At 38.9% G+C, this 16,740-nt stretch overlaps 1 protein-coding gene across 4 annotated transcripts in view; it reads left to right on the top strand.

The window, feature by feature from the left end:
* Positions 1–16,740, top strand: part of RTTN (rotatin) — a 149,281-nt gene that overhangs the window by 119,672 nt on the left and 12,869 nt on the right. For all 4 annotated transcript variants that reach the window (XM_036109120.2, XM_078060178.1, XM_078060179.1 and 1 more), the window contains 5 exons: positions 445–662; positions 9,138–9,243; positions 10,190–10,287; positions 11,562–11,639; positions 15,193–15,319. In XM_036109120.2, coding sequence (XP_035965013.2) covers positions 445–662; positions 9,138–9,243; positions 10,190–10,287; positions 11,562–11,639; positions 15,193–15,319 — 627 coding nt within the window. The remainder of the gene's footprint in view (positions 1–444; positions 663–9,137; positions 9,244–10,189; positions 10,288–11,561; positions 11,640–15,192; positions 15,320–16,740) is intronic.

The raw sequence follows: 16,740 nt of genomic DNA on the forward strand, positions 1-16,740 counted from the left end.
GGGAGGGGGAGTGGGAGAGGGAGAAGCAGGCTTCCCGCGGAGCAGGGAACCCGATGCGGGGCTGATGCAGGGCTCAATCCCAGGACCCTGGGATCATGACCTGAGCCGAAGGCAGATGCTTAACGACTGAGCCACCCAGGCACCCCGTGTGTATGTGCATTTGTACACACACATACGCAAACACACTCTTTCATATCAAAAAGAACCCGTATAAAAAGAATAAAATGAGAATTAAATAGATTCCTTGATTCTGTTGTCTTAATATTGACTGTTTAAATTACTTTTAAACACTAGAGTTATTCTCGTGTTACTTACAAGTATTGATAGCTTTACTTCATTAGAAATAAAAAGGCTATAAACTTAATTACTCAAATTGATCTGATTCACTTCTTTAATTTTGAAGACATTTTCAAACATTTAAAAAGAAAGTATTCTCTCTCTCAGATATGTTGTGCACATGTGTGGGTTTGTCTACCACATGCCCTGCGTTATCTACCGCCAGCCTGCAATTCCTTTCTGTTCTCTTGACTGAGGAAGCAAAAAGGCATCTCCAAGATCAGGATAAAGCAAATGTATGCCACCGTCCATCAATGGCTTCACTTCTTGATAAAACTCAGGAAAATCAGAAATCTCTAGAACGACTTAATGAAGTAATTCTTCAGGTATGTGATTTCTTGACCTTTCAAAAACTTTGTTTAGTATTTAAATAAATCAACTTTCAGTCTTGGCCTTATAAAAATTTTTTTCAATCATTTGAATTAATGTTCATTATGACCATTTAAATGAAACAAAAGCATATAAAGTTAAATTAACCATCTCCTCTCCAGTCCTGGTCCTCTGATGTTGACTAGCTTTTTTAATGATTATGATATAAAAATTCAAAATGAAATATTAGAAATCTAAATCCAGCAGTTTACCAAAATGTAATGTGCCATGTCATGACCAAAATGGTTATATTGCAGGAATGAAGGTATAATTCATAATGTCTTGCCATTTTAAAGACATGACTACATCTCTGAACATACATTTGATTTATGTAAGTGAATTACATATATTTAAGGTGGTTTGTCTATAGAGGTAGGCGGAGTTAGTTGGTACATTTATGAGAAAATGCCCCCTTTCTAAACCATGCTGCCTTATAAACTTATAAACTTACTTTTTGCAGTCCTAAAATATGAACCAAGAATTTTGTTCATTGAAAAACATTCTAAAATCACTAAAGTGTGATTTTATAAATAGATTAACCAAAAAAACCTTGAAGTGTTTCCTAAGTTGTGTAGTCATTTTTACAAATAGGAAATTGCTAGAGTTTTCAATATTAAGAATCTCTCTTTTTAATAATCATGGTTTTATGATTTTTATCTTCTTGCTGAAAGGTGGAAAAGAAGTAGACTTGTGCCTTGACGGATTTGCTTCCATTCCCCTGGTCAGCCAGCCACATTTTATAAAGACAGAAGGTTGTTCCAGTCTGCCGATTTGTTGCTGTCTCTTTGCTGCTTTGAGTTTGGGGATTTTTGCCCCTTTTCTGCCTGTGGGAGTTATGGCTGTGCAGATCTTGCTGGCATGACCACTCGTGCCTTGTGTGCAGCGGTTCCCATCATGTTGGAAAGCAGACGAGGCTGATAGAGGCAAGGACGGCTCCTGGTCCAGCTCAAACCTACCCACTGAAGGTGGGGCTCAGAGCTCTCGGGGGGCTTTTTGTCTCCCTCTCCTTTGCCCAACAGACTACAGTTACTTTCAGAGCAAAGATAAGGAGACTGATAAAGGGTCCCCTGACATTTTCTCCTGTCTCCAGGAGCTCCTTCAGAAGCTGAAACTCAAGGGGGAAAAGATCCTCACAGCATTGCTCAAAGTCACTTACTCTTGGGAGGCCACAGCCTCCCTCAGTCCACTCAGCTCTTCGTAGCTTAAAACCAAAGCTGGATAGTGTCCCAGTTGTCTCAGTCCCCATCAGAACAACAGGCTTTATTTGATTAACTGAGTCTGATTTTGCACTTTAAAGAATATTATAAGAGGAAACTCAAGTTCACACCTTTACAGTGGTCTTACCCCAATTCAAAAGCATTATTAATCTCCTAACTTTGGCTTTAGTGGAGCTCTTTTCCCTAGCGAAGGGGCCTTCGATCTTACCGATCTTACCACTCTTAAGGACATACTTTCCCCTTCAGGGAATGTAAATGATTCCTGAAGTCCCACATCCTTTTCTTGCCCTCAGTGAGGGGAGTGCACCTGCCCCTCTCCCCTGCCCAGGCCAGGAATGCCCAGTAGCTCTGGAAGCCTTGACCATAGCCATGACCATGAGTCCTGGAGCCAGTCCTCCTGGACCAGGTGAAATTTAAAGACCTCCAGCCAGGCCAAACCAAAGCTGTTTTATTTCCTAGCTGCTTTCTCTCCCTTGTTGGTCGTGCTGTTTCAAGGAATCGTGATTAGGCTTGTGATAAATATGAGTCCCTGTTGGTTGATGCACCAGATTAAAATAAATGTACATAGGAAAAATTCTGTGCCACAGGAATTTTTAAAATTTACCTTGCTCCTTATTTTTCCTTAGTATTTTATAATATTCCTTATTAAAGCTATCATTTATAATCTTTTGCTGTTACCTTCTTGGCCAAAGAAAACGAGGTATCCTAGAGCCACAGGGTATCTCAGTGATTTTCCTAATGACTAGCCAATTTTCCTCTCCATTTCCTCCAGATTATAAAAGATGTAAAGTATTCTGTGTGGATATGGATACTTTAACCACTTATATAAGCTGTTTTTCCTAATAAATCATACTCTTCTTGTTCACGTAAACAGTAGAATATAAATACATGACATTTGTTAGAAGGGCACAAGCAAGTTTAAGACAAAGAAAGTAAAGAAAGGAAGTGTCCCTGTGACATACTAATGAGAAAAAGTATGCCTCACATGAGATGGGACATTTATTAATGAGCTTTTTAAAACTACAAACGCTGTGTTTTCTTTGTTCTGCCCTATATAAAGATAATATGTGAATTAAAATGTTATTCAAATACATGAGCCAGCAACACATAATGATAAATTACATGTTTCTTGCTATACATGCATGTAGGCTGTGTGTTGTGCCAGGTTTTATACAAAGGAAAGGAAAGTACAGTCTTTGGTCAGAAGAAAGAGTATACTAAAATTGATGACTTCAGAGGTTTATTTCAATTCTCTATAAAACCTTACTCAGAAATATTAGATGTGTGACCTTAAGCATATCACTTAACCTTTTGTAATTCAGTTCTTAAAATGCAAATGCAAAATGAGAGGATTGTATTAAGTTTGTATAAGCTGGCTCTAAAACTCCATCCTCCTGATAGATTGTTATGTTGTAACTTCAATTAAGGGGTCTTGGCAGAGAATCTTTTAAATGGTTGCTTTACTGTACTCTCCCATAGGGGATACGTATTGAAAGTTTGCATTTGGTATTTATATCTTAAATTATGTGCAAGTTTATTTTTTCATAATTCCATTTTGAGGAGGTTTGAGGATTTGAATATTCTATTAGAAACTAGTCTGTCTTTTGACATATATGTCCTATGATATATATCTTTTGTCCATAGAGACCATATTTTCTGTTGACCATAACATAATGAACACATTTGACTTAATGGGGATTTTGCCTTCCCTAGTGAGATACTCATATTGAGTATTGATTCATTTGCAAAGACATATAAGTAATAGATTTTGCTCATAATTGAGATGTTGAATTAATTCTGCTCCTTATATTTGGTCTGATATCTAAGGATAGTAATGGAAGGAAACAACAAACCCTTATTTTGCATTTTAGGAGATAGATTTTGCACGAGTGTTTAGTGAATGGTGAAGTTCAAGAGTAAATCCGTTGGAGAGAAAAGGCTTATCTATTTGAGATACGGCTGTGTCAATGAATGTTCACTGTAATTAAAAACCCCGTTCTTTATATCAGTGCCTTTTGGAAAGAAAGCAGAGTCTTGACCTAGAAGACCTAGATCACTTAATGTATAGAAGGAATTAGATCTAAAAAGAGCATAAAATTTAAATAAATTACATTGAGTCTTGATTTTCTTTCTTCCTATGGTTGGCAAAAAGACATGCTGTTTCTTGCTCTGTATCCTCTTGATTTATTTTTCCTCTTTTGTGTGTCTGCATCATCCAGTGGCTAGTTGTCTGTCACTTCAGCTATCTGACATGGAACGTTAGCCTCCCAGGCTTCTCGTGCTTTGAGCCATGTGCCCCTGCTCTGTGCACAGATGCTCGGAACAACTCTTCAGTCTGTAATAAGTGCTGCATGGCAAATGGTAGAAATTAAATCCTCTGCTCTAACCTTCAGTATATGTTGAACAGTAGGTGGATTTACCAGATGTTAATCCTGTTTATTTCTTTTTTGTTTGTTTTTAGTTTTTGGCTTTCATATCCGTTTTTCTGTGTATACATTTTAGAGTGCCAAACAGGTTTATAAGTTTCGTATCCAAAGTGGAAGACTTCTGTCTTTTTCCTTCATTTCCCTCTTCTTAGAGGCAACTATGAATACCTCTTTTAGTTGATTGTTTTATATTTCCCTTCCATGTCTCTAACATGCTTGTATTACTCTATCTTGGTTATTCCATTTTATTTATTCATTTTTTTTTTTTTTAAAGATTTTATTTATTTGACAGAGAGAGAAAGACAGCTAGAGAGGAAACACAAGCAGGGGTGAGTGGGAGAGGGAGAAGCAGGCTCCTGGCTGAGCAGGGAGCCCGATGCGGGGCTCAATCCCAGGACCCTGGGATCATGACCTGAGCTGAAGGCAGACGCTTAATGACTGAGCCACCCAGGCGCCCCTTGGTTATTCCATTTTAAACATTATCTGTTGACTTCCTGCTTTGGAACATGAGACTTGAGTTCCCTTTCTGGGCCCCACGGCCCTACCTGGCCACAGTGGGCTCCCTTCTCCTTTCCCTGCTATCCTGTGTCTTCATGGTGGCTAGAGAGGAGGCAGCATGTGGTGGTCAGTCTGTGAAAATGCTGGACACAGTGGAACTTCACAGCTTCCTTTTTCCTTAGAGATAATTATTGTATTATTTTTAAATTTGCTGAGTTTTCTGTTATCACTGGTAAACTCCATGCTCTTTGCCAGCAATCGAATGTCCTCTCAGTTTATTCAGACATGACAGAACTTATGTCAGCTTCATGTTCTGGAAGAAATCACTCCCAGTTCCTTCTTACCTGCATGGTGCCCAGTGTGATCCTAGGATCTCCATTCACCTTCTTCCTGGGGAATTCCTTTACCTCTCTGCTTTTCCTTCGATCTCATGTCTCCCATGTTCTCCTTTCTTGGTTCCCGCCTTCCTTTGGATAGAGTTCTGTTGTCTGGTACCTTCCAGAGTAAAGGTGCATAAGAGGCTTTTTTGAGATCTAGACATCTGAGTCTTTTTCTAACCTTACATTAAATTTATATTTTAGTCTAGTGAGGAGTCTAGATTAGAAGTCATTCACTTCAGAATTGAGAAGGCCTTGTCTCTTCCCTTTAACTTCTCATGTTACTGTGGAAAAATCTGAAGCCATTATGATTTCTGGCTGAAGCCATTATGATTTTTCTCTCCCCTGGGAGTTTTAAGAATTTTTTTCTATCTCCAGCATTTGATATTTTCCAGATGAGGTTTCTAGGTGGGGTCTATTTAATCCATTGTGCTGGGCTCTCTTGAGGGTTCTTCTGCTTCTTTTTTTTTTTCTTTTAAAGATTTATTTATTTATTTTAGAGAGTGAGAGAGAGCAGGAGTGGGAGGGGTAGGGGGAGATGGAGAGAGAATCTCAGACATTCTCTGTGCTGAGTGTGGAGCCTGATACGGGGCTCAGTCTCATGACCTTGAGATCACGACCTGAGCCAAAGCCAAGAGTCGAAAGCTCAACTGACTACACACAGGTGCCCCTCGTGATGGTTCTTTCCATCTGAACTCCTCCTTCACTTAACTGACATCCTCTCTACCTTGTGTGTTCTATGTGTTTGGAACTCTTACTAAGTTTTCTTCTTACATAATTTCTCTTTTCTTCTTTTTTTACTCTTTATTTTGGTTTCTGTGTTCTGGTTAGGAGCTTTTCTCACGTATCTGGTAATCTTGGTTGTCTGCTGCATTTGAAACTGGGAGATCTGAAGCAGATTGGAAGCCCTGGGCATCAGAGTGGAGCCTGTCAACTGAAAGCTGTACTATGTAAGGGCATTTGGCCGTCGCCTTTTGTGGCCTGCCTTCTTGAGCTTGTCAGGTTCCCGAGAGAAGAATCTTCTGATCTCCTGCTTGGAGGTGAAAACCCAGCTGCCAAGTGTTTTGCCACAAAGTAGGAGGGAGAGAGCAGGGGTCTTAGAAATCAGTTTGCACATTTCACTTAATCCTTCCTGTTCTCAGTGTAATACCCTCACCCGCAAATATGCCTCTTCTTTGCCAGTTTAGAACGCTTTAGTTCAGCTTCTCCAGAGACTAAATCTGCAGCTTCTTGGAAGGGGTGGGGAGGAAGAGTGGCTTGGCTATGCAGAGATTGGTGGGTCGTGGGCAAAATCTGGTCATCAAACTGGTTCTCAGAGATTTTTCAAATAATCCTCCTTTGTTATCACTTCCAGGGGTACCTGGTGCTAAATTTCCTCACCCGTTTGCAATTCATTGTATGGACGGGGGTGGTATTCTGCCTTCTCAAGCCTGCTACTGCATTTGCTATTCATCCATCTGCTTTCTAGTTTCTAGACTTGTGTGAGTGAGTGAGTGTGTCTTCCGACTTGGTGTTTAATCCCATTTCTATCATTTCAGTGAGATTTCATGAGGGAATAAAAGACATTTATGTGCACAATTGTTTCCCTAGAATTCTTATCTCTTTTTTTCTCCCTCATTGCTGTAGAGAGTAGATGAGTAATATATTTCAATGAGATCATTTTGGTTTTCCTCAAAACATTAATGCATGCAGGTTCAATGAGGGTGTGTATAGGGGAGCAGTTTTCTTATTAGTGGTGAAGATTAAGTTTATAGGCAAATTAGGATGCTCATAGTTAACTATACTGATTATACTCCAAGCATATTCATTATCCTAAATAATTTTCCGCCTTTTCCCCACCGTCTTCAAGGTCACATTAACGTGATCTTTATCAAGCATCCCTGGGTCTGGGCATTTAATATCTAACTCATTGGCCAAATAGGGACCTGCCTGGTTAGAGGCAGCAGCCTAAGGGAGATATTTAAGATGGAATCACACTGCCCCTGGTGGTGGGGCTGGAAGGGCCTCCCCAACCCTGCAGGCTCCTCCACGGTCACATTGTCGAGTATCAGCCAGTCAGCATCTGTGTATGCTATAGTATATTTTATGTGAAACTGTATCATTTTGAGCTTAATTTTAATGTGATATTATAAAACTGGATCATTGAAAATTACTAATAGAAGGAAAAACTACAAATGTGAATTATATCTAATATTTAGAAATCATATGAGGAACTTCTAGTTCTTTTTTTTAAAATTTTTTTATTGTTATGTTAATCCCCATACATTACATCATTAGTTTAAGATGTAGTGTTCCATGATTCATTGTTTGTGCATAACACCCAGTGCTCCATGCAGAACGTGCCCTCCCCAATACCCATCACCAGGCTAACCCATCCCCCCACCCCCCTCCCCTCTAGAACCCTCAGTTTGTTTTTCAGAGTCCATCGTCTCTCATGGTTCATCTACCCCTCCGATTTCCCCCCCAGGAATTTCTAGTTCTTACACTGGAATTTACGAACCCTTTGAAATTGTAATTAAACTTTATGTGTATATCCAAGTGAGAATCTTATCACAAAAGATTTCACCTGAATATACTTAAGCCTTTGGAACTACAGTACCCAGTAAATGAGAAACACAGAGCAGAGAAGACAAGTTCAGATCATCACAAGGAAGCAAGCAGACAGACCCAGGATGTGGGGCATTCTGTAGGATGACTGATCAGGTTTATTCAACAACTCAACAATATGAAGGGAACGAAATGAAAAACCCTGTTGGGTGGGTTGGGAGGTGTGAAAATGGCAAGTGTTCTAGATTTAGGAGACATACAGGTAGGATGTGAGGGCTTATTGGGTGCTGATTCCAATAAACCAACCATAAGGAGACATTTTTTTTTTTTAAAGATTTTATTTATTTGACAGAGACAGACACAGCGAGAGAGGGAACACAAGCAGGGGGAGTGGGAGGGGGAGAAGCAGGCTTCCCGCGGAGCAGGGAGCCCGATGCGGGGCTCGATCCCAGGAGCCTGGGATCATGACCTGAGCCGAAGGCAGACGCTTAACGACTGAGCCACCCAGGCGCCCCATAAGGAGACATTTTTGAGACAAAAGAGAAAATCTGAATTTGGACTGGATATTAGGTTGATACCAATAAATTATTAAATATGTGATGCATGATAATGGCTTTATGGTCATGTATACTGGAATATGACATTATATGATATCTAGTATTTACTTGAAATAGTTCAGCCCAAAATTTTTAAAAAGAGAGTGTATGTTATTCTGTTTCCTTCACTCTTGTACATATTTGAAATTTTTGATAAAAAATTTTTTAACTTACAAATATCAACTATATAAAAGAAACATACCAAAATATTAGTATTTTCAAAATTACAAGTGATTTTTAAAAAAAAATGTACGTAAGTCAACAAAATTAAGAAATAATATTTTTTTTGAAAAACATGTAATATAACAGATAAATGTGACTGTAGAAATGCAGGATGGAAAGAACCACATCCCCTGAGGTACAGGGGTATATTGGGTGGAAATTGAGGGGGAGGGGTTGTGTCTCAAGAAGAAGATAGGAGGAATTTGATGGCAGTTTTCCTATTCATCAGTTTTCTGAGGGCCCTTTTTAATAAGTTACACAAATGTACGTACATTCCCTGGTGAAATTGAGTAAGTGCACAGTTTCTCCTTTACGTGATGAGCCTTTGAGAATGATTGTTGCTCTTTTCCATATTGTAAGTTTCTTCTACAGTCCTTTTCACACAGAGCATTCTCAGTCTCAAATCTTAATGATTTATCAAGTTCCAGTGAATTTCATGGAGTAGTTGAAACCTAGCAATACCTTTTAAATACACCGCATCTTTTATTCACAATGGTTTTGCTCCGGATTAAGTTTTCTTCAAGGCAATTTGATATATATTCTTTGCAGTGCTATGAAGGAAGATCCTCCAAGGATGTCCTGAAAAGAGTTGCTGCAAATGCATTGATGTCACTTCTGGCTGTCAGTAGAAGGGCTCAGAAACATGCTTTGAAAGGTGAGCCACATGACTCATTAACTTTTATGGCATATTGTCAATTCATATATTTTACTGCTTGTTTATTTTAATTTCCTTTGGATTCAAAATGTAAAGAACTTATAGTCTCATGACTAAAGAGTTTTTCTCATACAGAAACACAGTAACCATGTATTACTTTTAAAATGAAAAGATTATGTATGTAGATTATTTTTTGAGTAATGATTCTTAATCTAGAGAATATATAAATATTAGGGAAGCTTTTTTTTTTATTTTACTTATTTATTTGAGAGACAGAGAGAGCATGAGCGAGGGGAGGAGCAGAGGGAGAGGGATAAGGAGACTCCATGCTGAGCATGGAGCCCAATGCGGGGCTAATCCCACAACCCTGAGATCATGACCTGAACCGAAATCAAGAGTGGGACACTTAACTGACTGAGCCACCCAGGCACCCCTATTGGGGAAACTTTAAGAAGTAACACATCACTCCATTTCATAATAATTAAATATTGTAACCACAAACACATATTGCATAGTTGAAAAAAAAACCACATAGTTTTGATAGTAATAACAACAGTGTTAGATGATCGTGTATTTTCACATAAATTTCCCTTCTAGAGTGTTGTGATTTTTCATCTGTAATCCAGGAACACAGGTCTTAGAGTTAAAGAGAATAACAGCAACATCATGTCTAGTAATTTCAATTGTGATGTGCTATTAAAGCGAATTATGCATGCCTCAAAACATAAAGTAGATTTTGGGAGTATCATACTAAATTGAAAACATTGGAATTGTTAAACATTATAGTTCTCTTTATTTTCTCTGATTTGTTAATTTCTCACTGAAAATATCAAAATGAAGTTGGTCAGAAATATAAAGCATTATTTTTTGGAGACTTTGTTATATGTGATTTCAACTTATTTGGGAATGGAATATTCTTTTGATTGTTTCCAATTTTATCTTTTAGCTGATCTAATAGACAGCTGCATGGAGCAGATGAAGCACATTAATGCACAACTGAACCTAGATTCTCTCAGGCCTGGGAAAGCAGCCCTAAAGAAACAGGTAACTCTGAATTCCAAACATCTGGGTGGATGAAGGAGTGACCTAGGGACCATCTCTCCAATTTCCTATACTTATAAATGACATCAGTATTTGGTACAAATGGGTACCTGATTTGGAAGAGAGGTATAGATTAGATAAAGGGATTTCTGCATTAGCAACTTTGGGCTTGGGGTTGTGTGTGTGTGTGTGTGTGTGTGTGTGTGTGTGTGTGTGAGAGAGAGAGAGAGAGAGAGAGACTTAATTTTCACTTAAAGATCTTAAAATGAGATTTATGTATTAACATGTTTTTGTTATTATAAGCATTTTGAAGTGTGTATGATATTTTACCAGATAAATTGTTTATACTACAAAAGAAGGTGTTTTCCTCAAAGCAAGCATGGATTTCCTAGGAATGAGATATAACTTACTGAGCTTTTCTATATACCAGGCAGTGTTGTGAGCATGTCATATTTGTTATCTCATGAACACTAAGTCCAACACACTCATACAGCTAGGGACTGAGAAGGCCAGTAGCTGGGTGGTTGTAGAGCTGGTATTCCTAATCTCCGTTTATTCCTTCCATGACTTTTGAATGTCTCTTTCTAGCATTGAGTTTACCGGACTCATGTTCAAAATGCATGCTCATGTAAGCTCAAGTTAACACAGTTTTTATATAATAGTGATGGTAATAATAATTGTTAAAAAGAAATCTGCCATACAGGCATATTTAGAAGATGAGTGCATATGTATTTGTAAATTTGTAAGTATACATATATATGTATAAAGCTAAGGCCATTATAGCAGCGACCTGTGTAATAACTACTTTCTCTTGCATTTGATAAGAAACCAAGAAAAAGTCTTATTTAATAATTTTATTGTTGCAGGGGGTTACATGTTTGTCAGTTTCTTTTCTTGCCTCTTTTCCTTTTTCTTCTCTAGGCAAAGGTTCTTTACTTCATCATTCAGAAAGTCAGCCAACACCTGATATGATTGAAAACCAGTCAGTACCTGCTTTACTTTATTGTGATGAAACATGGAGCCTATTATCTATCTCAGTTCCTCCATGCTTGATAGAACAGAAATAACTTTTCCATGGCAGATGCGCTTCTTGAGATATGGTCATCTTTCAGAGATCATTAGCTTGTCAGTCCCCTTAAAGTTATGGTGGTCAGGTGCAAGGAGAGCATGCCTGGCACCTGCATTGTAATGTGACCCAAAGCAGAAGGAATTGCTGCAAAGAAAAAGTGGAATATGCCATTGTGTTCACATTTTTAAACTGCTTTTTCTTTAAACAGGAGGATGGTTTTATTAAAGAGTTAAGCATTGCCATGCAGCTTCTAAGAAACTGTCTTTATCAAAATGAAGAATGTAAAGTAAGTAGAACGATGTTTCAAAATTTTGATAGTAATGCTGCCATTAAACAGTTTAATTTTTATATGAGATAATATAGGAGGAAACATGAAAAACTTCAGATTTTTTTAGATGCACAATTGATTGGCCCTTAAAGTCAGTGTTAATTCATAGAAATGGATATACCTTGTTATTCTTCAACATTGAAGACATTTCTTGTTTATGTCAGCATTTTAAACTTTATCCCTGAAACTTCTGGAAGCTAAAGCAATCTTGAGCTTCTTTCTCTATGGTTATGCATTTCCGTTGTATTTTACTAAGATGGAGTGAATGGTTATGTTCTTTCAAAGGCAGTTGCCAGGTAGCTGTCCAGGAAATAAGTGGTGGTGTCTGTGTCCATAGGAAAGAAGAGGAGCGTGTCTCCTGTTTGGGTAGAAAATGCTTACTGCTGTCACTGGGCATGGCCCTGTTCACCTTGGGAGGCTTTTCACCGCCAGCTCTGCTGGCTCCCTGTGCCCCTTGACTCAGCCCCTCTGCCTGGGAACCACTGAGGTGTTTTGCTGTGTCTGTGAGCACTGATGCTGTTATTTATTTATTTATTTGTTTGTTTGTTCATTCATTCATAATTTTTAAAAAAATAATTATTTATTCCAGAGAGAGAGGGAGAGAGAGCGTGCGCTTGCAAGCATGCATGTGCGTGGGGGAGAGGGGTGGCAGAGGGAAAGAATTTCAAGCAGACTTCCTGCTGAGCAGGGAGCCCCACATAGGGCTCAATCCCAGGACCCTGAGATCATGACCTGAGCCAAAACCAAGAGCTCGCTGCTCAACTGGCTGAGCCAGTCACCCAGGCGCCCTATTGGTGCTGTCATTTAAAATACTGTGTTAGTAACTGTTACATAGGATATAGTGTCTTGAACTCTTTAATTTGCTTTGTCATAGTGATACAACACTTTTGAAGCACTAGCTTTCACACAGAAATACTGTGCAAATGAATAAGAGAAAGATAAATTATAGGAGCTTCCTTTTTAAAGAAGTTCTTACCTTTTTTTGCTTTTACTTGGGATGAAACTGGAAAAAACATCTGGAATATGAATGTCTTGAACATATTCCTTAGGCTATGTTAATTTGTTCGAGACATGTTACTAGCAATTTACATTTCAAAACAATTTGATGGGAATTAAGTGTTTATACATTTCACTGAAATTCCCAATGTATGAACTTTTTACTCAAAATGGAGGTGTCATTTACTAAATTTGTGATCCCTTATGCTACATAGTGTGCTTGTGACTGGATGCAGTTGATATTAATCCATGACACTTTACACTGGGAATACCCTGGAACACTTTCCAGGTAGGATCTGCTTATACAGATTTATGAGATGCTAGCTGGGTACTAGTTATAAATTTAGTGTTCACGTTTGTATCACATTAACCATCTATGACAGTGTAATCTCTCAATAAGTCAAAGCATTTCTACATTTCTAACTTTTTTAATAAGGAATAAATTCGAAGAAGAGTATTTAGATGACTCTTGAGTATAAATATAGTCCTCTGGGGCAAAGATTCTTAATTTCTTTTCCTGTTCCAACTTACCTGTGGAGTATAAGATGCTCCTAGTACTAATTGTAAGGTACTCTTATGGTTAATTCAGCAAATCACCCATGCCTACCTCGCTCTAGTATCTGTACACATGGGACATTAAAGAGTTTCCATACTGGGAAGATCGTGGTAGCTGTGAGGTAAATGAACAACAGGCAAGATTAGAGGTGGGGGACTGTAGTAGGCAGGAGATGATGAGACCCCAGCTGGGGCAGGTGGAGAAGGGAAGGAGGGTGGGGAGACACTGAGGAGAAAAGAGAAATGTAGAATGATTTCCAGGCTCTACTTTAATGCAGGTACACATAACAGAGCAGAGTGTAGGCATGAGAGAGCATAATGTTTGGGTTTACACATGTTAGTGTAAAGTGTCTTTGGGACATCCAGGGGGAAAAGGACTGGTAATCAGTAGATTACAAGGGTCTGGGGCTCTGAGTGGTGATATAGGTTGGGGGTATTAGGAATTATCAGTATAAACTGTTGAAATTTCCCAAGAGACTATATATGAAAATATCTGTGGAAACTATAACTATTTAAGAGGAGGCAGAAAACAACTGGGAAAGGAGTGCTGGAGAGAGTTTGAAGATGTTCCTGGGTAGAGAGCTGCATGGAAATGAAGAAAGAACAGACCTTTAATAGATTCCACAGTGCTGAGGGTGGTTTTGCTAGCACCATCAAGACAGAAAATAAATTGAAGTAAGCTGAGGATTCAATAAGAGATGGGAAGTGACAGCAATAAGAGTACTCTTTCTAGAAGCTTAGTCGTGAACAGCAGCATTAATAATTTAAGACATAGCATTACAAGTAGTTAGTCAGTATGTTGGTTTCTCCTAACATGTAAACTGCTTGAATATAAGCAGAAATGAGCAAACTGGGGACTCGTTAAAGAGACAGGAAGAGAAGAACTAATTGATGGATAAAGATCCCTGAGGAGGTGGGGAGGCTGTGTTTCAGAACACAGATGGACTTTCTGACCTCCAACAAAAGAGGAACACCTATTCCTCACTTCTGGGCAGGAAGGATGAGTGGATGGAAATACAGATAAACTAGGTGAACAGAATGACAGAGTACCTAATTGTTTCTGTTTTCTCTATAATCATAGGGCTCTGTTCCAAGCTTATGGACAGTGGGGAGGGGTGGATAACTTTGGGAATAACACTGGGAATGACTTTAAAGCTTATGGAGAGGGTTGAACACTGGGAATAACTTCCCACTCTCTTCTGCCATTAATGCTGCATAAAATTGGATAGGGTATGTGTATTTATATAAATACCCACATGTGAGCACATGGGTCTATAAATTGCCTGGTAATTCCTGTTCACTTAAGCAATTGCTGCATTTACTGCAAACAGATTGTATACATAATATTGTCTTGGGGGTAACTGATCTTTGTAATAAAGACTATGAGTTACTGAAGAATTTATTGATGTAACATATTGTTTTAACTAAATTTTATGATATTCAAATTATTTACAAACAGTAATCTACTTCTGATCTATCCAGACTTACCAGACAAGTATACACACACATACATACAGAGGAGAGAGAAGGTGGAGGAGAGAACTTAGAACTGATCAGAATGTTTACTTAACCAGAAAATTCCATTTCTTAACCGTATCAGAATATTTAGAGTTTATTAGAGTATAAGAGTTTGTTCAGTGTAGTGAGGTATCATCATCTTGCTTAAGTTACATGTTTAGAAGCTGTTTCTTTAATGTTTTTTACCTAAGCTGTGTATTGTGGCCACCCCGGTGTTGAAGGGACTTCCTGAGGCTGGTTCGGCTCATGGTCAGGGCAGTCCTGGGCAAGGTGCTGAATCCATCTGCAGGATTCTGATGCCAGCTTGCACTAACCAGAACAAAGATAAATTCAGTTTTTGTCTCCTTATGTTATAACAGGTTTGGTTTTTTTTTTACTTGATTTTAATTTTATATTTTCATATATTCAGACTAATGCTGTCTGTATTTCCTTTTCACAACAGGAAGCAGCTCTTGAAGCTCATCTTGTTCCTGTCTTGCACTCTCTCTGGCCTTGGCTTTTGATGGATGATTCATTGATGCAAATTGCCCTGCAGCTACTTTGTGTCTATACTGCAAATTTTCCAAATGGTAAATAGATCCCAATACTGCCTTTCAGGAATATACTAAAATACTAATTTTATATAATAATATTGTTAAAGTGGGCTGGAAAAACAAATACCTATTTTGAAGTGTTTCTTCTACTTACAGAGCGTGTGTTGTTTAGAGGGAAGTTTTCTCATAGGTCCTGTAAGATACTTCAGTATGTGTCTGTTGAGATAGGAAGAGTCATTAGACAGCTCATGGAATAGAGAGGGAGAAACCTGCTTGGTTGTGTGGCAGTGGGAAATTGAATCTAATAGGAAATTGAGAGAGTGAAAATTATGATGTAAGACCTTAAAAACCAAGTAAAGGTTAAAACTTTTATAGACTCTAGAGTGGGAGCTGGCGTGGTGGAAACTGGAAAGTTTGGAAAGGTGAGAAGCAGGAAACAGTTGACCTTGTGATAACTGATGTCGTTGGGACACCTCTTTTCATTCCTTTAACAGGTGTTTTATTGAGAAGCTGCTAAGGGCCGTGCATTGTTAGAGCCCAACAGCCAAGAGTGAGCAAAGGTGAGGGTGGAGGTGATTTGAGAAGAGAGGAGGAGGTGTGAAGTAGCTGTTTGAGCCGAGGGAAAGCAAACCCACTGTGGAGGTGAAGTAGGATTGCTGGCGGTATTCATTTCCCCTTGAAAACTCGGGGTCATACATGTAGGGTCTGGTCAGCAAGTGCGCATGCTTTCTTCTAGCTACCATTCAGCTGCTCAGCAGCTGGGTTCTCCAGATGTCGAAAGATATGCAGAGAAAGGAGTGGAACTCAAAACAGTTCGGAGTCCATCTCATCACTACCATGTGCTTAGGGTAGCTTATTCCTTGATGGTCAGACATGGGCCTCCACCCCAGCTCTGGGCTGTCCATTTCTGGAGCTCACTCAGCTTGTCTTTCACCAGCAGGAACCGATGACATAAACAGACTTTCAGGTTCTTAATGCCTGAACTTTCACTGTAGTGTATGGAGCGCACCATGGCACAGAATTTCCTTGTCTTCATTCTGTCACTGACTTTCTTGTTCTTACTTCTGCTTGGAGAGTCTCCTGCGGCTGCGTCCTCCAGCTCACCAGCCCTGACAGCACGGCCAGTGCAGTAGACCGTCCGCCCGGTGCATCTGCGCCTTGTCCTTCTTCACCCTCCTTCACGCCTTAGCTGAGGGTTTAGGGAAGTAAGCAGGGAAAAAAAATCAGTTGCTAAACACTGAGCAAAAGAAACATATTTTAAGTCTTTTGAAACTATAATCTATGTTACTTTTATACTTAAAATTGATGTAAATATGAGATTGTGGTTAGGTTACTAAATTGAGGAAGAAACCTTTTGTTTTCCTATCTGGTTTGTTTTCAAGGATCATTTAATGGATTTAATAGAAACCTTGCTATTTGGATACTGCTCTACAGTGTGAATACAGGAAAGATCACTA

This window comes from Halichoerus grypus, chromosome 13, assembly GCF_964656455.1.
Source record: "Halichoerus grypus chromosome 13, mHalGry1.hap1.1, whole genome shotgun sequence".
NCBI classification, from domain to species: domain Eukaryota; kingdom Metazoa; phylum Chordata; class Mammalia; order Carnivora; family Phocidae; genus Halichoerus; species Halichoerus grypus.